This window comes from Narcine bancroftii, chromosome 3 (assembly GCF_036971445.1).
Source record: "Narcine bancroftii isolate sNarBan1 chromosome 3, sNarBan1.hap1, whole genome shotgun sequence".
Classification (NCBI taxonomy): Eukaryota; Metazoa; Chordata; class Chondrichthyes; order Torpediniformes; family Narcinidae; genus Narcine; species Narcine bancroftii.
In genome coordinates, this window is record NC_091471.1 from 133039368 (window position 1) to 133065950 (window position 26583).

General features: G+C 39.4%; 1 protein-coding gene across 1 annotated transcript in view; it reads right to left on the reverse strand.

The window, feature by feature from the left end:
• LOC138757576 (annexin A5-like) overlaps positions 1–24373 on the reverse strand; it is a 65085-nt gene extending 40712 nt beyond the window's left edge. Inside the window, 5 exon segments of the mRNA XM_069925157.1 lie at positions 13134–13247; positions 15090–15184; positions 21964–22048; positions 24032–24058; positions 24284–24373. Coding sequence (XP_069781258.1) covers positions 13134–13247; positions 15090–15184; positions 21964–22048; positions 24032–24049 — 312 coding nt within the window. The 5' untranslated portion in view covers positions 24050–24058; positions 24284–24373.
• Between the last annotated feature and the right edge of the window lie 2210 nt (positions 24374–26583).

Sequence of the window (26583 nt, forward strand, 5' to 3'; positions counted from 1 at the left end):
ATATACCAAAGAATCCAGAGATCTTTCTCCTAAGTAACATAAAAAACAAAGAATTTGGAATTGATTTGGAGGATGCACAAAAAAGATTTGTTAAGATAGCTCTAGCCGTAGCAAAAAAATGTATTATGTCAACCTGGAAATTGGAAGATAATCTGAAAATACAACAATGGTATATAGAAATGAATAAATGTATTCCATTAGAAAAAATTACATATAGTTTAAGAAATAATATTGAAATATTCGAACAAATATGGGAGCCTTACATTAAATACAATAGCGAAAACCTACCGGGGACAATCATTACCTAAGTTGATGGAAGGAGAAGGAAAGAAAAGAATGGACTCAATAGAATTTCTGGTGTATTTTTGTTGAATGACAACACTGTCTGACTGGTTTAATGTAACCTAGATTGTATACCTAAAATGGATGGGAGGGGGGGGTGGGGGGGTGGCTTGGGAGGAGTGGGGGGGGGGGAGAAAAAGTCACTGTATATGTGTGAAAAAGAAAAAGTGTATAGCATGGCTAATGTGATTTATGGTGTGAAAAATTAAAAAATTTAAAAAAAAAGAGAAAGAAAGCAACTGAAGGGTGCACACATTGCTTCAATGTTTTGCATACAGTAGACCCCAGCCTCACTGGCAGTCAGCAGCAAGTTAGCTCATTCTCTGGAGCTCCTTTCACTTACTGGATTCAAGTTTTCCTTCAAGTTTATCTGTGACTTGCACTGTGATCACTAGTCCATCTTTCAGCCTGTGGCTTCAAGAAATGGATGAGTGGAGTGGCATTTGATGAGAATCAGGCTGTGTAGTTATGTTAGGGAGTTTCTAAGCTATACAGTATCACAGCATGTTACCTCTCACTTTCATGGCAGCTCTGTGCACTTCTGCACTAGGGCAGTCAAAAGAAGAGCTCACCTCCTTCCAAGATGCCAACAACATAGCAGCTACCACCAACAACTCCAAAAGGTAATGTTTTTATAGGATTCAGGGCCAAATCCACCTTGGTAATTTATTAACTATTTTTTTGCAGGTTATTCAACTTGCCACTGGTACACTGCACAGGAGCAGATATTTAGCCAAAGCAGGAAAAAAAAAACGAATTCCAATTTCAAAACAACTATTTAATAATTTATCCCTTGCAATTTGAAACACAAAACTCAGCAGACTCTGCAGTTAAAATATAGAAATGTTGGAGGAACTCAGCAGGTCTCATGACACCCCAGTCTTTTAATTCATTTGCCTGCCTGTTTTTTACTCATACCTTGAAGAAGGGCTCAGGCACAAAACGTTAGTTAATTTTGACTCCCTTTGAATGCTGCAGAGTTCCTCCAGTATTTCTGTGTTTACCTCTTGCAGTTTGCAGGATTTTGATCACAAACTTCATCTGTTTTTCTTGCACTCCAACAGCATTCAAATCATAAAACTATTGGAAACATTTTGGGGCAGATCAAGATTACAAACTTTACTAAAATTTTCAACATACTTTTGGAAAGAAGAAGAAGAAGAAGAAACAAAAAAAAATAAATCACCAGACTGACTGAATTACAATCATTTGCAGCTTGAGGAATTGGTGACACATACAGCAGAGGACAGTACTTGTATTGTAAAGCACAAGTAAACAGTTCACTTAAAAACAGATAATGTTGGAAAGGGAGCAGGTCAGGACATCTGTGAAGAGATATGAAAATGCAAAGGCAAGCCCAGACCAGCACAACATCTACAAATACATAATGCTTCAACAGCACTTCTCGTACTTGTATTTCATTAAGCTAACAGACAGAAGACATTTGCAACAGTACACACAAGTCCTGACATTGAGTAGATCCTCATTAGATACATATCACTTCTTTTTGGGCTTGCTACAGCAAACTCTCCCAATGTGCACCTGACAGCAAGCCTTTCCATTCCCATGTACAAAATACTCAATTTTCCACTGACTTCTACAAACTCCCTATGAATCCTTGGAGCCAATCTTCACCAAGCTCTAATTTCCTAGTCCAATCAGTTCACTTACTGATTCTTTGCCTATCAATTTCCTTTTGAATTCTGCACTTTTTTCATTCAACTCCCAGCAATGCTCTGTGCCACGTTACGCAGGCCCAGATTTATCCCACTTTACCCAGGCCTATATTTATCCCACATCCTTCATGCATTTAAAAGCCCCTGCCTACAGTGAACCCCGTACATTTGTAGACATCATGTTGTGCTTCATTTACAGTGGTAGTTCCTTGGGAAAAAAATTACGTTACTATACCTTGAACAGGCATTTAACACATAATAATTTCTAGGTGCGTATTCCTCAACTTTGACACTATGCACCCTCCTCTTCACAGGAAGCCATACATCCTCCAACCTCAAAGCTCCTCCTCCTTCATAGCCTGTATTTCTAGAATCAACTATGACTTGGAATCAAATTTGTATGAAATGGCATTTCTGGAAAATGCCAAGCTTTGTCACTGGAAGTTTAGTTTTCAAACAAACAAATGTCTATTTATTTAAGGATCTCAATTTTTAGGTTTACTGTTGAAAGACTGTCTCCACTGGTTAACAATAGTAATGGTTCAGCTGACATTCTGGGCTTCAGTTCACTTTCCTTCCTGCCACGTGGCTTATAAAGCACTGCACGATGAATCACAGCAGTAAAGGCCATTTTAACCCTTCTCAAAACCTTTTTTTTTTAAATAAAATGCTTGATAATAGAGACACAAGCAGAAAATTCAAGCTTGTTCAAAAACTGTCCAAGAAAGCAACAAGGGATATTATTTTTCTGATTCTAAAAATAAAAACACATGAAGTCAATATATTAAATCTCTGCTGCTGTTGGAACAAGTCTAAATAATAAGTTCAGTTACAAATGATAAAAGAACAGAGAGATTGTGGGAATCAGAGGTCAGAAACAAAGTGCAGAATGTACAGCAGCTGCAAAACTGAGAATAGCCACAGTACACAAATCGGAGTGACACAGAGAGCAGCAGCCGCCACTAGAGGGCTGAGTAAAACTTGGCAATCCTACTCTGCACCAAGGGTAGCCCTTCTACACAGAGCTCGAGAGCTGGGTTTTATCTGCCTTTTGAGCTTTGTGTGAAAGAATCGCAAGGTAGTTTGGGGGGGGGGGGTGTCCAGACTTACCCATCTTCAATCCACCTAGGTAGGTAGTCTCATCGGTGGAGTATATTTGACTCACAGAGCCAACTTTTTTCGGTTCTGTGTGAACACACAAGCCAGCTTCCTAAGATGGGTCATGCCTACGGGAATACAGCACTTTGCAGTATAGAAGGAGGCTAACAAGATGCTGCCTCTACTGGTGGACTAATGGAAACAAGGATAGAGAATTCTCACTGGTGAAAAAAAAATCACAAAAGGAAAAAAAGACAAAAGCTTCTTGAAGGTATTAAACCAGAAGATGCCTCACAAGGCTATTGAAATAAATACAAACTGTGCATATTATGGGGTTAGTATTCTGGGGACAAGGAAAAATTTTGAATGGTTATAATCATGCATTGCAATTCCTATCAGGAATGAATTAGACACATGGTGTTTAGGATAGCATACCCTATGAAAAATGCCCAAAACAACAGGCAAAATTCAGTTTGACCAACCTCAGAGACTGGTTTTAATTAGTCTTGATGTGAGATTTTAAATTGTGAAGTCTATGCACACACCTTTGTGCTTCTCAGTTCAGACTTTACATGTCCACAGAGAATCTGGTAATCTGGTGAAGAATCAGAACCAGAAAAAGCAATAGACTGTAGAGTCTGTCACATCTTATGCTTTACATGTAGGAATTTGTGTAGTGATAGAATGCTAGTCACCCTCCTGACCACTAAAGGGAGACAGAGATTAGTTTGCTGCATGGATACAAGATGGATGCCTCCACACGGACCTAAGTGAGTTATTTAGCTAATAAATTAGTTGTTTTAAAAGAACCCAAGTTTATTTATTACAATAAAAGAAACATTACATCCTATCAGGAGTGCAAATTAGTCAATATAACAGTAGAGAAATGTAAAATGTGAATATTCCTGATGCTGTAAATTGGACTGGAAATACTGACCATGAGTGGAGGCTGTTCAAAGATTCATACTGTACCTGCAAGCCATTGGAGTCAATAGCAAGTCTGATGTACAGAAGACTCCATTGCTACTTACCTTGGTGGGATCTGAAGCACTAGAGGTTTTAATACATTTGTTTTTGCTAGGTCAGATAACTAAAGCAAGTTTGACAAGGCTATCAAGATGTTTGATGACCAGAAAAAAAAATGAAACAGCTGCAGGGAGAGAGCTTTGATATGTTTTTTTTTTAAATACAAATGGACATGAAAAGCTGAAAGCTTCAATGATCCATGATCAAATTGTGTTTGGGATTATTGATAAGAAATTGAGAAAGCGGTTGCTGCGAGAGACAGAGCTTAACTTGGGTGGAGTTGTGAAGATATGATGCGCCAGTGAATTAGCTCTGCAGCACACAAAAAAAGTTCAGTAAGGTCCAAAACCCAGTGAAAACAAAGGCATAGGCATAGCCACTGTGTGACCACACACACAAACAAAAAATTAGATATAGGAAACAACAACAAAAAAAATGGAGAGACATTCAAGTGTAAATGATGTGGCATTTAACATGCACCAAAACAATGCCCAACCTATGGAAAAGTCTGATAAGTTCAAAGGGCAGAATCACTAAGCAAAGCAAAGTTTTTCCAAAGGGAAATAAAACAGGTGAAAGCATGCATACTGTACACACTATAGAAGAAACTGCTCTCCGTGATACACTTTGAGGCCATGGTAGTGCAGGAAGATTATAAACCAACAGACACTGAACAGTCAAGTGTGAACAGATTCAAGCAGGACAAGTGGACGGTGTCATTGCATACAAATGTTCCTTTCAAGCTGGACACCAGGAAATCCAAGCAGATTGCAGCTGAAACAGAAAATGATAGGTCTATAGAACGTCATCAAGAATCTGAATGAAGAGGAGTCATGTGATGGAGTAGTGGCCGGTCAGGAAAATCACCCCTATCCAGGAAAATAGGAAAAAAGTTAGAAAAAAGCAAAGCATAACAAAAATAAAATATAAGAAATAGAAGATAAAGATACAGAGAAGAGAAAGAAGATGGCTTCCAAGAAGGAGAAAGTAAAAGCAACTGGAAAAATAGTAGAAAAGTCACCGGAGAAGAAAAAGGCCTTACCTGCAAGAAGGAACTGGGCACTGCGGTGGCAAGGAGCGCCCGACCCCTGAGATCAGTGCCTGCCCTCCAGAGTCGTGACTCACCAGCCAGTGAACTACAAAAATGGCTCTCAGAGCCAATCAAAAGTGCGCAAAGAGGACAACCGGCGAGAGGGGGGGCTCAGCAGAAGAGCAGGCTGCCACAGAGCGAACAGCTGAGGAATGTCCGACACCAGGGCGCTCAGCTGGAGGACGAGGAAGGCAGCAGAAGAGGGAGCAATGAAAGGTGTGGGAGATAGACAGAGGGATGACTGACAAGAAGATCAATGTCAGGAAGCACAACAGACGAGCAGACCAGGAGGGGAGGACCAGCAAGAAGAGGCCCGACAAAGAGATACAAGCAGCTCATCAGGAAAAATGGAAGAGACACAGACAAATAAGAGAAGACACAAACACAGGTACAGACACAGAAGAAGAGGAAGAAGAAGACCAAGATCTTCACAGAGAAATAGAAGGTAAAACTGATGGACAAAGATAAATAAAAGGTAAAACTGATGAACAGAATATAGATAAAGTTTTTTTTTGAAGAACAAATGAGATCACTAAAAGAATGGTTATCATTAGAATTTAATGCAATTAAAAGGAAAATGAAAAGAACAGAAAATGCAAAGGTTAAAACTGGTAATGACAGAAATAGAGAAAAGAGTAGAGAATGTGGAAGAGTGGGGAATGGCTGTAGAAATGGAAGTAAATAACTTAAAAGAAAAATTGGAAAAAAGTGAAAAAAATTAGAGACACAAGAGTTGTTAGCTCAGAAAATTTATATGTTGGAAAATTATAGTAGGCGAAACAACATAAAAATAGTGGGCCTGAAGGAGGGTGAAGAAGGCACAGACATGAAGGAATTTATAAAAGGATGGATCCTGAAGGTTCTGGAAACAACAGAAATGCAGGAAGAAATGGAAATAGAAAGGGCACACAGAGCATTAGCTCCAAAATCACAGGCACATCAAAAACCAAGATCCATCTTAGTAAAATTTTTGAGATACACGACAAGAGAAAATATACTGGAATGGGCAAGGAATAAAGTTAGAGAAGATAATAAACCATTGGAATACAAGGGTCAAAAAATATTTTTTTTACCCAGACATAAATTTTGAACTCTTAGAGGAGGAAGGAGTTTAATATAGCAAAATCGATTTTATGGAAAAAAGGTTACAAATTCACATTTAGATATCAAGCTGTGCTTAAAATATTTATACCCGGGAAGCAAAACAGACTCTTCTCAGATCCAGAGAAAGTGCAAGAATTTGCAGAACATTTGCAGGACAGGCGAAGAGATGAAGAGATGTAACAAGAATGAAGAACGGCGATAAAGTATATATAAAGATGTAAAAACAATGTATATGTAAAGAACTAGAGAGGGAAAATAGAAGGGAAGGAAGGAAGTGAGGGGGGAAAAAAGAGGGTTTTGTTATGTGTTAAAAGAAGTGTTTTCTGGAGAGGGCTGGGTAGAGGGGGAATAACCATCACTGCAAAATCAGTTGACGGTGCGAACAAGAACGCAATCCAAATGAAAAGGGGAGTTGTGGTTGCCCGGAAAGGGATATGGGGCAACTCAGAGGGGGGGGGACTTTTGGGGTTAAGGTTTTAGTGGATGTGGGAACTGCGCGGGTACTTTATTTCTTAAATGTGTTGGTGTACATTAAGTGTAATAAGAGAAAACTAAGAGATAAAAATTAGGAAAAGGGGGATGGAGGTGGCGAAGAAGTGTATGCAAGATACAAGATGGTCATGTTGAATTATATGACTATAAACATTAATGGAATATATTACCAAATTAAAAGGAAGAGGTTACTAAATTTAGTAGGAAAAAATAGATATATACAGCATTTGTGCAGGAAATGCATCTAACTGAAGCAGAACATAACAAAGAGAGACTGGGTAGGACACGCAACAGCAGCATCCTATAATTCAAAAGCTAGAGGTGTAGCCATACTAGCTAATAAAATTGTACCAATTAAAATAGAGGAGGAAATAATAGATCCTGCAGGGAGGTATGCAATGATAAAGTGTCAAGATATACTCAGAATTTTGGAATTTGCTCAATATATATGCATCTAACAAGGAGGATCAAAAGTTTATGCAGGATATTTTTTTTGAAGATTGCAGACACACAAGGAATAGATTGATAGGAGGGGATTTTAACTTTAATTTGGACCCAATGTTGGATAAAACTGGACAAAAGACAAGTAAAAAGAATAAAGTAGCCAATTTTTTGGTTAAATCAAAGCAGGAAATGAAACTTATGGATATATGGAGGAGGCAACACCCAAGAGAGAAGGAATTTTCATATTATTCGAGTAGGCACCAAACTTACTCAAGGATTGATATGTTTTTGTTGTCGGCCCATATTCAAGGGAGAGTGAGGAAAACTGAGTATAAAGCTAGACTACTATCAGATCATTCACCCCTATTATTAGCAATAGAACTGGAGGCCATCCCACCAAGAACATATAGATGGAGGTTAGGGAGTTTATTGAATGCCAAATTAAAACATTCTTTGAAATAAACACAGGATCAGTGAAAGACAAATTTATATTATGGGATGCAATGAAAGCCTTCACTAGAGGGCAGATAATAAGTTATGTGACTAAGATGAAAAAGGATTACAATCAGGAAATAGAGCAGTTGGAAAGGGAGATAGTAAGTACAGAAAATAAACCAGTAAAAAGGGATGATATAACAAAAAGGAGAGAATTGGCAGATAAAAAAATTGAAAACGAAACATTACAAACGTAGAAGGTGGAGAAGAACATAATGAAAACAAAAGTGTTACAAACTGGGACAAAAAACACATAAAATATCAGCCTGGCAACTTAAAACAGAACAAGCTAAAAGAACGATACTGCCACCAAAAAAAAAGGACAAACAAATTACATATAACCCAACAGAGATTAATGAAAATTTTAAGGAATTTTATGAACAATTGTATCAAACTGAGAACGAGGGGAAAGATGATAAAATAGAGGAATTTTTAGCTACAATTGAACTGCCAAAATTGCAAGAAGAGGAACAAAACAAACTAACAAAACCATTTGAAATAGAGGAAGTACAGGATATATTAAAAAAGCTGCTGAACAATAAAACACTAGGAGAGGATGGATTTCCAATAGAATTTTATAAAACATTTAGAGTTATTTATTTCTCCTCTCCTGGAAGTAATGAAAATGTCTCTAAACTTATAAATCTAATCCACACAGTTCAAGGAAATACGAAACCAACAGTGGCTGTTGCTCTAGACGCAGAAAAAGCCTTTGACAGAGTAGAGTGGAACTACTTAATTAAAATATTACAGAAGTTCAATCTACCAGGAAAATATATAAATTGGATTAAAGCATATAATGGATCATTGATGAAGGTAGCAATAAATGGATATGTATCGAGTCACTTTAAATTAAGTAGGTCAACTAGACAGGGATGTCCACTATCCCCCTCATTGTTCGCCTTAGCAACAGAACCTTTGGCAGAACTGATAAGAATAGAAAATAAAATAATAGGGATAAAAATCAAAGAGAAGGAGCATAAAATCAGTTTATTTGCAGATGACATCATAGTATACCTAATAGAACCAGAAGTATCAGTAAAAGAATTACATAAGAAATTGAAGGAATATGGAGAAATATCAGGGTACAAGATCAATGCAAATAAAAGTGAAGTGATGCCAATGAGTTACGCAGTCTATACAGAATTTAAAAAAGAATCACCATTTAAATGGCAAGCACAAGCAATCCGATACCTAGGAATCAGGTTAGATAAGCCACTTGTACAAACTAAATTATCAGCCACTAATAAAGAAATTGCAGGAAGACTTAGAACATTGGAAGGAATTACCGCTAACGTTGATAGGGAGGGTAAACTGCATTAAAATGAACGTGTTTCCAAGGATACAATACTTATTTCAAACATTACCAATTATTTTAACAGAAAAATTCTTTAATGAACTAAAGGGAATAATAAGGAAATTCTTGTGGAAAGGGAGGAAACCAAAGGTAGCATTAGATAAATTAACAGAAAGGTATAATCAAGGTGGTTTGCAGTTACCAAATTTTAGAAATTATTATAGAGCCGCACAATTAAGGTATTTATCAGATTTTTACCAGACAAGGGAAAAACTAGACTGGACTAAGATAGAACTAGATAAAATAGGGGAGAAGGTACAGGAACATATACTTTATAAGTGGGATGAAAAGCTGGTGTAATATAAAAACTCACCAGTACCGCATCATTTACTTAATACATGGAAGAAGGTCCACTTAGAAAGGAAAAAAAACAAATGATCAAATACCAAAATTATTATTGACGCAAAATCCGCTAATCCTTTTTACAATAGACAACCTTTCCTTTAGAGAATGGGAAAGAAAAGGAATCAAAAGAATACAAAATTGTTTTTTGGGGAACAATTTATTAACATTTGAACAGTTGAAGTACAAAAATGGAATAACTCATGGTACAATGTTTGCATATCATCAATTGAAATGCAAACATTGTACCATGAGTTATTCCATATTTGTACTTCAACTGTTCAAATGTCAATTGAAAGCTTACTTAAAGGATAAATTGGGAAACAGCTTGAGATTACCTGAAGGAAGCAGCTTTGAATATGTGATTACAGACGCAATGATAATTAAAAGATTTATAACCAACATGTACATTAAGCTGCAAGATAAGGAAAATGAAATAAACTATAAACCTAAGCAGAAGTGGGAAAAGGATCTAAACATAAAGATAAAAAATGAAATATGGGAAAAGTTATGTTCTGGAACTATGAAGAATACAATAAACACAATGTTACACATGATACAGTATAATTGGTTACACAGGGTATATATTACTCCTCAAAAATTAAAAAAAAATGGGATTCAACATTATTGGATAGTTGTTTTCGCTGTCAGAAGGAAATGGGAACAACATTATATCCAACTTGGGCATGTATGAAAGTGAATACATTTTGGGAAGAACTAAATCAGATACTAAATAAAATTACAAAAAATAACATACCAAAAAAAAAAAAATTTCTTTTAATTAACATGGGAAGTAGAGAATTAGACCTCAAATTGGATAAAGTGCAAAAAAAAATTCATTATGATAGCCTTACCGATAGCAAAAAAATGTATCATGTCAATTTGGAAAATGGAAGAGACCATGAGTATACAGCAATGGTACATGGAAATGAATAAATGTATTCCATTGGAAAAAAATAACATTTAATTTAAAAAATAAAGTCACAATGTTCGAACAAATTTGGGAACTATACATGGAACATATCAGAGAGAGCTTGCCTACGACCTCCATCCCCTAAAATGGGAATGATAAGACAAAATGACTAGATTCAGTGTGTAATAAATGCATTTATTACATTATGTGTAATAGATGCATTTTTCTTGTTTATTTTCCTTTGTGTGAAGATATTGTTTTATGGTTTTATTGTATTGTATATCTTGAATATTTATGGGTTTTGGAGGGGGGTGGGGAGAGGGGAGGGAGGGAAAGGGGAAAAAAAAGGGAGAAAAGACCACTGTGTAAATTTCATGAGAAACGTTTGTACATATTTTGATTGATTTGGTTCATAGTGTGAAAAATAAAAAATAATATTAAGAAAATTTGAATGAATGATGGCCTAGAGATGAATGTCAGCCATAATACAACATCAGAGCTGAGTGTTGTCAATGGGCTTCTACTCAGACAGAGCAGAATTGTCATTCCTCAATAAGTGTGACAAGAAATGCTGAAAGGGGTGTACGAGGGTCACTTTAAAATGGGAAAAATGCAAGAGGACCAGAACTGCTGTTTATTGGCTAGCGATAAACACTGACATTGACAGAATGGTTTCAAGCGATGATACCGGTTTGAAATACTACACCAATCAGACAAAGGAATCCATGATCATAACTGACTTACCAGCAGAACCATGGCAGAAAGTAGGGACTGATCTGTTCCACCTGGATGAAAGAATTACTTGCTGGTTATTGATTATCTATCAAACTATCCGGAGAATGCATTGGTTCCTAACATGTCCGCTGTTTTCAACGATATGAAATCAGTCTTTGAAAGACATGGAATTCCTCAAATTCTCTACAGTTGTAGAGAATTCCAGAACTTTGCAAAAGAGTACGATTTTTGACATGGACTTCAAATCCTCTACATCCATAGACAAACAGTAAAACAGAGAAAGTTCACATAGTTTAAAAAGTTGCTCAAGAAAGCACTAGACGGTGGCTCAGATCCGATTCTAGCTCTATTGAGTTACAGAAATTCACCACGTGAACATGGCATGTCACCCGCTGAGCTTCTGATGGGATGTAGACTACGCACCACACTTCCTTCTCGGCAGACCCAAACAAAAACAGATATCAAATGGAAACAAAAGTGTCTGCAATGGAGACAAAAAGCAAACTATGACAAGTCAGCAAGAGGTTTAGGGCCACTGGCACAACATGACACAGTGAGACCCAGAGATTCCAACATTTGGGAGAAGAAGGCCACTGTTCTGGAGGAAGTAAATCCAAGATCCTTCACTATCAGAACAGAGGGTGGTCAAATACTGAGGAGGAATCAAAAGAGCCTGCTGAAAGTGAAAGGGACACTGCAGGAACAGACAAATGCAGAAGATCCAGCCTGGACAGCAACAGAGGAAACACCCCCAGTGCTAGACAGGAGTGAACCAGCAGAGCTGACACAAGCATCTGTGTTAAGAAGACCCACCTGTGTTATCAAGGCACCTGACAGGCTGAATCACTAAAAGAAAAAAAGAACTGCACACTTAATAAGTTTGTACTGCTGATGTTTGGGTTTACATTTGTGTTGAATTTTAAATGGAAATTAATACTGTATTAGTATGTCAAGTGGTTAGATTAAACATCTCAAGGAAAGGGGATGTAATGATAGAGTGCTAGTGATCCTACTGACCACTGGAGAGACTCAGAGACTAGTTTGGTTACAACTTGGTTTGGATTCAAGATGGATGGCTCCACACAGTCTTGTGTACTTTAGATAATAAAGTACAATTGTTTTATAAGAACTCAACTTTCTTTATTACAATAAAAGAAACATCACTTTTGAAGTGAAATCATTGCTGACAGAAGAATTACAGTATACCAGCCAATGTGTGCATAGTACATTGTCCCTTGTGTGACTGAGGGTAAAATAACCAGATGCTTGATTTAGTGTTATTAGATTACAGATTCTTAACCATTGTCAGGAACACAGGAGCAAACTCGCCTGCTTTCTTTGAAATGGTTTCATTGAAGTATTTACCCTCAATTTAATACTTCAGGTCATACTTCCAAATGTGTGCCTTAATTTGGGACTCAAGTCTCTGCAGTGCAACTTGAGCTCACAACCTTTGAATTCAGGAGGATCCATGCGAGCATTGAGCTGCTGACTCCCAAAGATAATAGTGTTCATGCACTGTAGTTAGAAAATCGGTCATTTCTCTTAACCTTTCGGTTAATTTAATGTACTCCAAATAAAATCCTTGGACTTAGTTAATTATGGAATTCAAATTCCAATCTTCAGGATCCTTCCCTAATATTTTCTTCGCTCTCTTCTAGAGCTACAGTGGTAGTGCTACCATTTTGATTAACCACTTGAATCCCATTACAAAACTGAATAATTAACTACCAATAACTGTGTCAGGTCATACATGAATGCCAATACACTCTAACTTTCAGTTGTACATTTCAGTAAGTACACATATTTGGGCTCTTACATACTCTGCATCCCTGTTATAGCTTGAAATACAACATAATCCATGTAAATTTTATATTTTTCTTTTTTATTTTCAGTCGTACGTATAGATGGATGCAAGTCGCATTGGTTGCAAGTTGGGGAGTACCTGTATACTGGAATATAACAAGCAAAATAAGATGTTTTTAAAAAAAAACATAAAAGATCCATCCACCAATTTACCTTGAGCGCATTATGCAATTCAGAGATGTCATACTGGAGGGGAGTCTTCATGAGCCCAACAATTACTTTCTCAAACTTCCCTCCCAATTCAGACTTTAGATCCTCAAGGAGATCCTGTTGCACACAAAGTTAATATTAGTGTATTCTTTTTTTAAGAATTGTAAACTGAACACAGCTAAATAGGTCAGATTGGGTAGAAGATGAGACTAGCAGCAAAAGAATAAAAATTTGCAAGTCATTTTCAGAATGGATACAAGTCAATAAACAATAGGTGCTGGAGTAGGCCAATTGGCCCTTTGAGCCAGCATCACCATTTATCGGATCATGGCTGATCTTTCCCTTTCAATAACCAATCCCAGCCTCATACCCATAACTCTTAAGTCGTACATCAAAGTAACCAAGAACACAGAAGTAGATAACTATAACATTGTTAATAAAGATAACAGAATTTTATATTGAACTACACACTAATACTCTGCCTTTATAAAGAAAGGAGATAAAAACTCAATCACAGAAATGTTGATGAAATTATTTATTTTAAATTAGTTAAATAAATTATTTTAAATATTTGCAGCCACTGTTATCCCAACAAGCAAAGGAACTTGTAACTTATTTGCAACATGTACAACTCCGATGATCTGAAATCAGATTATCTGAAATTTTTTTGGACCCGGAAGCGACGTCTGTTCGCCTCTGAAAATTTTCGAATAAATGAAGATATCTGAAGCAATCAAAAATCCTTAGTGATCTGAAATTTTTTCAAAGCCAAATTGACCACAGTTTGAAAAAAAAAAATCACCAAACATGAATTATAACAATTGTCTCGTATCAGGTAACTCCCTCCCCTCTCTCTTTCCATTTCTTCTTTACTTCTCCTATTGACTTTTCTCTCCAACTCTCCCACTCAAACTGTGTGCCACTGTCTCCCTGCCACAAGTGGTCAGAAGAATCCCTGGTCCCAGTATCATCAAGGAGAGCAGCCTCCCGGGCAAGAGCAGGGACCTCAGGCTCCTGGGCAAGAGCTGGACTTTGGTGGGGAGTTATCAGTGATCGTCAGCAGCAGTTGGGAGGGGGTAGTATGCGCAGGTGAAGACTGGGTCTCTATCGGGCTCCAACATCAAGAACGAGGATACAAAGCTGGAACAGCCCCTGATGGAATGAGCCTATGGGGAGACAGGATCCCATCAACATGCCAGTGAGTGTTCCACCGGTCTGGGAAGCCTTCCCGGGAATTGGTGACAGTGTTAGGGATATGTTGGGGATTGGCGGAGGCCAGCACTTTTTTGGTGAGATTAAACATAATTTTAATGCTTAAAAAGCCTTCCCTTGTTTGTTGTTTAAACATCGATACAAGTGATTTGCTGTTGCTACTGGGAAAAAATGGCCAGTTGTGCAGAAAAAAAGTCAGCCAAAATAGGTCCAGTCCCAACCATTTTGGATAATCCGAGTTGTATCGTATTTGAACTGGTAACTCCCCTACCTGGTTAAATGAGTGGGCTTGCAAGGATTGCACACAAGTTTCAGATTATCCCCCCTCCCTCAATTTAACTCTTACTTCAACCCCCTTATCTTTGGGTTTCTTAACACCCCTCAGTAATTCAGAGGTCAATAGAAATTCATTGCAATTTGTGGACCAGTACATTCAGAAGCAAACATGTCATGGAACAGAAAGTCAAATACAGTATTTGAAAAATTTTGCAGTTTGCACCTACAAAGTGTGTTTGGGAGGACTTTGGCACTCAATGATCTCTACCATCAAGGTGTATTTGGTCTGCTGTTATCCCATTCATGCCGATAGGTCACTAGCATCTCCATGCCTGCTATATCACAGGATACCAGAATGGTCAGAGAATGAGAAGAACCTTCAAATGTTTCTTTTTGTCCAACAACTCTAATTAGATCCACTAAACTGAGTTGAATAGCACAATGGAAACATGCACAAAAATAATTTCCTACCCTGCCAAAAAGAGTTTTGTATTGAAGGGAGATTTTTATACGTTGATTGCTGCTCCTGGTAGTTAGGATGCTAATAATGGCGCTTTCATCAGTACCTAAAGACGACAAGAAAAGCACAATCCTTCAAGTAATATCCATGTACACACACACATGAATCAGAAAAATCATGAAAAACTTCTGCCATTTCAAAACCATGAATGGACCAACAATATCAAAGTCACATATTGACTGGATCCCCCACATTCTAAAAGGGCTGGATGCCTTAGAGTTTGCCAAATGCGTTCAGGAGAGAGCGAGAGCGAGAGCGAGAGCGAGAGCGAGAGCGAGAGCGAGAGCGAGAGCGAGAGCGAGAGCGAGAGCGAGAGCGAGAGCGAGAGCGAGAGCGAGAGCGAGAGCGAGAGCGAGAGCGAGAGCGAGAGCGAGAGCGAGAGCGAGAGCGAGAGCGAGAGCGAGAGCGAGAGCGAGAGCGAGAGCGAGAGCGAGAGCGAGAGCGAGAGCGAGAGCGAGAGCGAGAGCGAGAGCGAGAGCGAGAGCGAGAGCGAGAGCGAGAGCGAGAGCGAGAGCGAGAGCGAGAGCGAGAGCGAGAGCGAGAGCGAGAGCGAGAGCGAGAGCGAGAGCGAGAGCGAGAGCGAGAGCGAGAGCGAGAGCGAGAGCGAGAGCGAGAGCGAGAGCGAGAGCGAGAGCGAGAGCGAGAGCGAGAGCGAGAGCGAGAGCGAGAGCGAGAGCGAGAGCGAGAGCGAGAGCGAGAGCGAGAGCGAGAGCGAGAGCGAGAGCGAGAGCGAGAGCGAGAGCGAGAGCGAGAGCGAGAGCGAGAGCGAGAGCGAGAGCGAGAGCGAGAGCGAGAGCGAGAGCGAGAGCGAGAGCGAGAGCGAGAGCGAGAGCGAGAGCGAGAGCGAGAGCGAGAGCGAGAGCGAGAGCGAGAGCGAGAGCGAGAGCGAGAGCGAGAGCGAGAGCGAGAGCGAGAGCGAGAGCGAGAGCGAGAGCGAGAGCGAGAGCGAGAGCGAGAGCGAGAGCGAGAGCGAGAGCGAGAGCGAGAGCGAGAGCGAGAGCGAGAGCGAGAGCGAGAGCGAGAGCGAGAGCGAGAGCGAGAGCGAGAGCGAGAGCGAGAGCGAGAGCGAGAGCGAGAGCGAGAGCGAGAGCGAGAGCGAGAGCGAGAGCGAGAGCGAGAGCGAGAGCGAGAGCGAGAGCGAGAGCGAGAGCGAGAGCGAGAGCGAGAGCGAGAGCGAGAGCGAGAGCGAGAGCGAGAGCGAGAGCGAGAGCGAGAGCGAGAGCGAGAGCGAGAGCGAGAGCGAGAGCGAGAGCGAGAGCGAGAGCGAGAGCGAGAGCGAGAGCGAGAGCGAGAGCGAGAGCGAGAGCGAGAGCGAGAGCGAGAGCGAGAGCGAGAGCGAGAGCGAGAGCGAGAGCGAGAGCGAGAGCGAGAGCGAGAGCGAGAGCGAGAGCGAGAGCGAGAGCGAGAGCGAGAGCGAGAGCGAGAGCGAGAGCGAGAGCGAGAGCGAGAGCGAGAGCGAGAGCGAGAGCGAGAGCGAGAGCGAGAGCGAGAGCGAGAGCGAGAGCGAGAGCGAGAGCGACTGGATATCCTTTTGGAGAACAGTAAACTATTAGAAAGGACAAATGACCGAAGTATGTAAATGGGAAAATTTTGTGTCCAGTGATCATAATGTCATTAATTTCAAGTAGATTATGGAGAAGGATAAATCTGGGCCTCCAGATGAGATTCTAAATTAGAGAAAGCCCAATTTTCAGGAAATGAGAAAGGATCTAGAATGTGTGCATTGAGACAAATTATGTTCTGGCAAGGATATGCTAAGTAAGTGGAAGACCTTCAAAAGGTGAAATTTTGTGAGTAGAGTTTATATGTTCCTGTCAGGATTCAAGGCAAAGTTAACAGTCATTATGAACCCTAGTTTTCGAGGTACATTGAGGATCTAGCTCAAGAGAAGAGACAGGTATATAGCAGGTACAGATGACAGAGCAAATGGGGCACTTGAGTATAAAAAAAATGCAAGAATAAACTCAAGAAAGAAATTAGGAATGCTAAAAGACACAAGGCTGCTTTGGCAGACAATATGAAGTAAAATCCTAATTGTTTCTACAGGTATATTAAGAGTAAAAGGATAATAAGGGACAAAATTGGTTCCCTTAAAGATCAGATTGGAGAACTATGTATGAAGCCAGAAGAGATGGCAGATCTTAAATGGGATTTACTCAGGAAACTGAGTCTAGGGAAGTTAGGTCATGGAACATCTACAGATGGATTAAAGAAGATGAGGTGCTTGTGGTCTTAAAGCAAATGAGGGTCAATAAATCCAGGGCCAGAAGATATTCCCTCAGACCTTGAGGGAGACTAATGTGAATTTTGCAGGGGCTCTGGCAGAAATATTTAAAATGTCCTTAGCCATGGGTATTGTGGTGCTGGAGGACTGGAGGGTAGCTCACGCTCTGTTGTTTAAAAAAAGGCTCCAAAAGTAACCCTGGAAATATAGGCCAGTGAGCCTTACATCAGTAAATTATTAGGAGGTGCTCAAAGAAATTGGATATATAATTATTTGGATAGCCAGGGACTGATTAGGGAATAGTCAATATGGCTTTGTACATAGTAGGTCATGTTTTAACCAATCTTACAGAGTTTTTTGAGGAGGTTATCAGGAAAGTTGATGAAGGAAAAGCTGTGGATGTTGTCTCCATGGACTTTAGTAAGGTCTCTGACAAGGTCCTACATGGATACATGGGGGGTTAGTCAGGAAGTTTTGGATGCTCGGTATTCACAGTGAGGTAGTAAACTGGATTTGACATTGACATTGGAAAAGCCAGAGAAAGGCAGTGGATTATTGTTTCTCAGACTGGAGGCCTGTGACTGGTTGTGTCCCTCTAGAATGACTTGCTTGTCATCCATATCACTGATCTGAATGATAATGTGGTAAATTGGATCAACAAGTTTGCTGATGACACAAAGATTTGAAGTGTTGTGGTCAGCAAGAAAGGCTTTCAAAGCTTGCAGAGGGATCTGCACCAGCTGGAAAATGGCCGATGGAATTTAATGCAGGTAAGTGTGAGGTGTTGCATTTTGGAAGGACAAACCAAGAAAGCACATACACAGTCAATGGTAGAGCAGCACTGAGAAGTGCAGTAGAACAGAGGGATCTTGGAATACAGATATGCAATTCCCTGAAAGCGATGTCACAGGTGGATAAGGTTCTAAAAAGACCTTTGGCATATTGGCTTTCATAATAAATAATGCATTGAGGATAGGAGTTGGGATGTGATGGTAAAGTTGTACAAGACATTGGTGAGGCCAAACTTGGAGTATTGCATGCACATTTGGTCACCTAACTACAGGAAAGATATCAATAAGTTAGAAAGAGTGCAGAGAAGATTTACTCGGATGTTGCTCAAACTTCAGAAACTGAGCACTTAGGAATGAGGGGAGATTTGATAGTATTTAAAATTATGAGGGGATAGAGACAGAGCACACGTATGTGGGCTTTTTCCACTGAGGGTATGCGAGAAACAAACCAAAGGAAATGGGCTAAGGGTGAAATGGGAAAAGTTTTGGGGGACCATTAGGGGGAACTTCTTCACAGAGAGTAGTGGTAGTGTGGAACAAACTGCCAGGTGAAGTGGTGAACATGGGCTCAATGTTATCATTTATGAAGAATCTGGAAAGGTACATGGATCAGAAAGGAATGCAGGGATATGGAATGGGTGCAGGCAGTAGGACTAGCCAGAATAACAGTTCAGCACAGACTAGAAGGGCCAAAGGGCTTGTTTCTTTGCTGAAATGTTCTATGGTTTTAAGAGAATGCAAGCCTGGTTTATGTAACCTAACCCCTCAATTTTTGAAGCACTGATGTCATTCTATTAAATCTTTTTGATCCCGCTTCAAGGAAAGCAACATGTTGTAAAGTTTAGTGCACCAAATTAAATGTATTGCAACTTGGTGTATTTGTAAAACCTTTCCCTTAAAACCCTATCATTACAGCACATGTATATATTTAGGAATCAATGACAAGATCAGTTTTTCCATATATACAATTCTTAATCCACAACATAAGAAATCGAAAAAGTCCCTCAATTATCAGGATACCACAAGACCACACAAAGCTTCATGAGAGCAATTAAGTTGCCTTTTCCAATGTGGCTGGATATGGAAGCAGGATTAAGTTTGTGGACAATTTTGGAGGTGGAGTCATGACTAAATTGTATAAATTGAACATACTTGAAGCCCCAGTCCAGCATAATGGAATGCTGCCTCGTCAAAATTGCTATTAACTAAGTAAAAGAAGATGCAGGCTCAATACTCAGCAGATCAAGCAATATCTATGGAGAGAGAAAAATAATTAATGTTTCAGGAAAGAGACCTCATGAAAGAAGAGTTAGTGTTAAGAATAAAACAAATTATAAATTGTACAGATGAGATACAAGAAAGGAAACAAAAGTGAAAGGGAAAGTTTTTGCCAAAATGAAACAACCCATCTTTGGGGGAAAGATTGGATAAGTTAGGTTGTATCGATTAAAGTTTAGAAAAATTAGAGGAAACAATAGAAAAGCAAAAGATGCTGAGGGACCTGGACAGGGTTTTAATGCGGAAAAGAGGTTTCTGCTTAAGGATAAAATCTAGAACCAGGGATCAGAATTCTAGAATACAAATGCTCACCTACTTAAACTCAATATTAGACATTTTTCCCTAAATGTTGCAAGTCTTGGGGTCTCAACAACTTTGAAAGGATGGTGAAAATAAAATTTTTGAATGTTTCTGGGATAGGCAGATTCTTGAGAGGGTGAAAAAAAAATCACTGGCAGTAACTATAACCATTATAACTATTACTGCAGGAATGCAGTAACTATAACCAGAATCACCATGATTATATGGGACAGTGGAACAGGTTCAATCAGCTTAGCTACTAATGCACATGATGTACTGTATCAGTGCATCAGGCACTGATGTACACATTTATTGGGGGAGATGCTGTTCCTTGAGCGCACACTGAGCTTAGTTTGAACAGGGCAAGAACTCAAAGCAGAATTTAAAAGCATTGAGGATATGGAAAGGCTATCTCGGATGACCGAATGGAAGATTTCTACTACAAGGCAGTCACCAAGTCTCTTTCTTCCTCAATGTAGAGACCACACCATGAGCACAGAATGCAGAATACCAAATTAGAACAGCAAATAAATTACTATGTTAACTGTAAGGAGCGTCTCAATCTCTGCACAACAGGAGATAGATGCTCCCCAGGTGCATGGGGAGGGTCTAATGACAAAATCTTATTTTTGAAGATGGAAGAGATTCCAAAATAGAACAGTTCTGTCATAATGTTTAAAGAAGAAGGAAGGAGAAAAATGGTCTTGTGGTGGCACCTCATTTGATGTGGCTAAAATCAATGGATTATCAGTTTAATATGGAGGTTTAAGGTGTAGAATGCAAAGATAATGGGGTTTATCCTTATTTTAAATAGGTATGAGAATCATGTGCTTGCATAATTCTTCTTTACATGCATTATAAAGCAAACTTGAGTACAACACCACAAGAAATATGGCTAAAAAAGCAAGTAAATTTAATTCACTTGTCATATTATACCTAGTATAATGAGAAGGGTTTTTTTGACGAGCAGTCTAAGAAATAATTTCTTACATTCACACAGATGTGTAAAGAACACAATTTACAGAGTATGGAGTTATGATGAAAGGAAAGATTAATTAGTACCAAGCAAGGACAGCATGATAGTTCCTGTTGTGGATTGCGTTCAGGAAACTGGTGATTGCCAGAAATAAACTGTCTTTAAACATGTTGGTGCATGATTTCATATTCAAGCCTTATTCCTAATGGGAGAAGAGAGAGTGCCCAGGATGTGTACAATCCTACAGTGCATTGGGTGTCTATCCTTGGCAGTGGGAAATGTCGAGACAATTGAGAAGAGGGAAGTTTGCGTTTTGTTCCAAGCTGCAATCAGTACCTTTGTAACTTCTTCTGATTTGGAGCAGAGCAGCTCCCTAACCAATCTACGAGTACAAGCACAACATGCCAAACTTTCTAAGAAGTCTAATAAAGCTGAGGTGGTGGTGTGCTTTCTTGACCATTGTGTAAATTTGCTTGTCCCACGTCAGGTAATTGGAAGGTTGATTTCGAACTTGAAGCTATCTATTCCTTCCATTTCAATGCTATTAATATTGACAGGGGCTTGGGCTTTTTCCCCTCCTCTCTTTATTTGAGACCTGACCACCACTATGGTGCCATCCAAAATTTGAAGATGATGTGGGAACAGTTCATGTGGCTGTACAATTGTAGGAGTACAGGAAGACAGAGTACTCACTCTTGAGGAGGCTAGGGTTGAGTGTAATTGTGGAGGAAGTGTTTATCCATCTCACTCAGGTAAGAAACTGCATATCCTGCAGTAACTACCTCACCTCCTGACTCCTCGAAGTTTATCCACCATCTCCAAGCACTAATCAGCAGTCTAATGTCACACTTTCCATGAATTTGGACAAAAAGATCAACACCATGTAGGATAAAGTAGCACTCCTGGTTATCATATCCACCACCATTGAAGCAGTGTGTACCATCTACAAAATGCACTAAGCTTGCTTGAAAGTCTTTATCAACAACACATTCCAAATATGGAATGCCTACCACCAAGCATAACAAGAACAGCATGGGTATTATCACCTGTTGGTTTCCATTAAAGTCACACACCACCTTTTAATTTGAAATATTATTGTTCTTCCATCATTATTTCTAAAACAGGCTGCCATAGTTCAAGGCGGTTACTCACAGTCACTCCAGTGATACCCAAATCATGACACAATTTTAAAAGTTCTTAGCCAACAAGGTTACAGAAAAAACATTTTCTAGAAGTTATACACTTTGAGTCGTTACCTAGTCCCTTCATTGCTTTTCGAAGTTGCTCTGCATCATTATTTGGATCAAAATTTGGATAATCTTTAATAACTCCTCGAGGAGCCTGCATTGCATATTATAATTGAAGAGAAATTGGTTAGCTCCAATTATTTTGAAAAATAACAATTATATTGTTACAAATGAATATAAAGCTTATCAGCAAACACATTTTTGTTCTTCCGCACCTAGAAGGCAAACCTTCTTATACATTATAGATTAGCTTTATTATTATTATTGAGGAATTATGACAAAGGGATAACTTTTCACACTGAACATTAGCAGCAGCAATTAAAGGACGAAGGTATATTTTTAATTAACTGAACCAGTTTTTCAATTTATGATCATACAGGTAGTCACAGATAAGTCACAATGAAAAACAAGATAACCTTTTTATGGGGAATATCTGTTTGAACCACTCAAATACACCACCATATCTTAAATTATTGGTCACAATATTTTGCCCACAATATGCATGGTCAACATTTGTAATCAGTCACAAATCAATAGAGATGTGGTATTTTCATATATCATTGATTTATTAACAACATGCAACCTTTGATGAAGAACAGCAGATATCACTCCACGTCCAAATCAAAATCAAGTTTGAGCTTTTCAACTGTTTTTTTTTTAAAGGGGGCAAAAAAATCCTACACATCCTACAATGGAAAATAGAAATGCTGCAGACTTGGATATCTGACATAAAAGCACAAAATGCTAGAAACACTCAGCTACTCAGACTGTGGAAAGAGTAGGTTTTCCAAATAACCTGAAAGTTCAATAAAAAAAAGTTAATGATCGATTGGCAGAGTATGGGTTAGGATCAGGTTATAAAATAAATGTTGATAAAAGTGAAGCGATGCCTATGACAGAGATAATGTTCAAGTTAAGAAAAGGTCAAAATTTAAATGGCAGAATGAGGCAATTAAATATTTTTAGGAATTACATTGATAAGAATTTAAATAATTTGTATACCTCTATTGAAGATTTAACAAGATGGAAGGATTTGCCAATTTCTTTAATAGGAAGAATACATTGTGTCAAGATTAATATTTTTCCTCGAATACAATATCTTTTTCAATCTTTACCAATTTCTGTACCCACAATGTTTGTTCAAGATTTAAATAAAATCTTCGATTGCCTAATTTTAAAAATGATTATTCAGCAGCTCAAATTAGATTTTTGTCTTCTTATTATCAGGCTGATGAAAAGACTGCATGTGTACAAAATGAAATGAGAAATATAGGAGAAAGTAATTCTGAAAGAGTTGGTTAACATTTGGGAAGAAAGAGAAGAAGCACTAGTTTTAAAATGAAAATGGGCAATGGGAAAGCAATTCATAGAACAAAGAGAACGCTTAAGATAGGGCAAGGCCAGAAATACCGTCGTGTTCAGTGGATTAATGGCAGTAGATAGAGAACAACAATATAAGATAAAGGAGTTGCGGCACATTCATTCCCAAGAGATTGGGAGTGCTTTAACAGAGAAAGGAACACTGAGCCAATATTGTAGAATAAAAGTGAAACCTCCCAGTCCTGATACAGACAGAGAAAGCACATGACAGAATATTATAAGCTTTGCTGATCAAGACCAGAAGGCTGCAACATGGCCAAGCTTGTAACCCCTGCTGGTAATAAAAGTGTGGAACGCCACAAGCAGGAAGATCAGACTGGGAGCACCATGGAGGGGTTAAAAATACGCGTTTTTAAATGAAGAGGAGTTAAAATGAGGTGGTTAAAAGAAAACACAGAAAGAAATCCAATGGAAGGAACTCACTGTTTTCAATTCCAAAAAACTTGTTACTTTCAAAGATCTGTGTAATTAGTTCAACGTTGCCATTCACTTGTATAAGAAGCAATACAGTTTAGCAAAGTGTTACTGATCAATCATGGCTTTAATTCACATGATTCGGAGTATTCCGTCTGCTGATTTTGAAAGTAACCCACTAGGAATGGGTTTCCGTCGCCACCGACGTTAGAAGTGGATTTAAAGTGACTAACTGTCATTACCATGTACAAAGGCAGCGTTTTATAGTGTTGGAATGACCTACCTTCCCTTTCGATGCCATTTTTCCAGTCTGGTCAAAAGAAAATAAAAACAAATTTTGTGAAATAACCATACAAGTGAAGTTTGTAAAGTTACACTCCAACGTTTCTTCTCTCTCATCGCGTGAGCGTTTCAATTAAACTATGCAATCAAATTTTAATCCACGCAATGTACCCTTTAAAACTAAGCAGAAACTGGATTTTTTTTCTCTACCCGCTTCAAAATACTTGCAGCAGAGATTTGCCTCGTCGCCTACCGTTACAAAAGTCGCCCTCGACTCTGCACCCACGCAGCTGGAGTGTGGGCTTTAAAAACACACACGGGCGCGATGAACTCACTTATTCCGATGTCTAAACTGCTGACGGACCGCGCCCCGGCCCGTAAGCACTGGCTGCTGGGAATCGCACATCTGTGCTGCCAGAATTGGCTTAGAGCTTCGTGTTCAATGAAACACCAAGGATTCTGAAATTGAATACTTGGCCAGCAGGATGAAGGACTGGTTGGGTTTATAAATGAGAATCTAGCTGCTTTAGAAAGTGGGAAATTGTTACTTTATTTGTAACTGTGGTGTCTATCTGTTGGCAGCTACTCACTATTGACAATTGTATACTTCTTTTGTCTCTCACCACTCCCTCACTGCACCAGTTCACCCATCAGTAGCCAGGTTAGTCTAAGGATGAGAAAGCATCAACGTCTCCAGGTCAGTGGCGACGCGGAACGAAACGAACCCTACACATACTCCATGCACCCACTATGAGAAAGGAAACAACAGGTAGAAAACAACTACCTCACAATCCCAACAAATGTCCGCCAAAAGATCAAGATGAAAGCGAGCTAAGATGGCGGAGGGAAAGATCGGGAAATTCAATGAAGTAGAAGGGATAACTACGTAGAACAGTCTAACCATTACCGCGTAGCCTACAATATTGTGGAAGGTCCAGTAAACTGCAAACGTGCCCTCTTCCTCAGTATAATGGCCAGCAAAACATTCGACCTCCTTAAGACTTTGCTGTCACCAGAGGATTCAGGGACGAAGACATTCAATGAATTATGCATAGCTCTAAGGAACCATTTAAGCCCCAAACCATCAGTTATGGCAGAAAGGCAACAGTTCTATGAAAGGAGACAAGGACCAGGAGAAACAGTAAGTGAATACTTGACATCGCTGTGCAAACTGGTGGAGCACTGTCATTTTGAGCAGTTTCTAAATCAAGCACTGAGAGACAGATTAGTGATGGGACTGGCAAATCGCCAAGCAAGGCAAAAATTATTAGCAATGGATCAAGACGTTACGTTACAGATTGCATACAGAACTGCCTGCAGCTCTGAAATGGCAGATAAAAACTTGGATGTGGATCAACCAGACCTACTGGTCAGGAGGACTTCCCACCAACAATGCTTCTGTTGTGGGAAATACAACCACCGACCAGAAAACTTTTTCTTCAAAAATTCTAAGTCCAACCATTGCAAAACAGAAGGACATATCAAAGCCTGCCTCTAAAGTGCAGGTGGCCTGCAAATAAACAGGCAGCTCAAGTCAAAACAATTGCAGAGAGAGAGAGAGGCGACCTAGCAACGACGATGATAACAGCCTTCAGGCTCCTGAAATTTCGGCTCCTGAGATATTACACATCCGAGGAATAAATGGAGGAAACACAGCAATCTTTATATAGCTAAAAATAAATGGACTCTCCCTGAAGGTGGAACACAGGGGCAGAGGTGTCCCTAATGATATTACATGTAAAGGAATGCTTGCTACCACACATCCCAGTAAAAAACAACTGAAATAACTCGAAGATCTGTTACAGGAGACAGAATCAAAGTGTTTAGAAAAAGTACGGTCCAAGTACAATACAAACAACAGCAACCAAAAACACTCTCTCTCTACATCGTTGATACCCAGGTACCAGCACTCTTCGGAAGAAACTGGCTACACCACGTTCCCTTAGACTGGCTGGAAATCAGTTCAATACTAAATGTAAACCACATGGACACGTCCCAGCCAGAACTTGACCAAATCCTCAAAAACCACGCAGTGGTTTTCCAAGAAGAATTGTGAAAAATCAAAGGTGTTCAAGCCAAACTGCAATTGAAAGATAATGCAGAACCAAAATTCTTCAAAGCCAGAATAGTCCCATTTGCTATGAAAGGTTCCAGAGATCATGACAGCCAGACCGGGAGGCTGAAGAACGCTTACAGGATTGCCTTGAGTCAGTGGATTGGGTGTGTTCAAGAACTCAGCTGAGGATCTGAATGATTACACCAGGTCTGTGGACGAGCGTATCCCCACCAAATTTTCCATGGTTTTCTCCAACTTGATTTAATTGTTTATTCAGGGAAATCAAGAACCTGCTGAGAGCCAGATCACAGGCATTTAATTCCAGAAATACAGAGCACTACACAAGGTGCAGGTATGGCCTATGGAGAGCCATCTCCCGGTCGAAGTGGAGATTCCAGGCAAGAACAAAGTTCAAACCAGATTTTCTTCAGTACAATTTACATTGCCAATAAGCAGTAATTCTGCCTAGCCTGCAGGAAAAAGAATCTCAGGGTTGT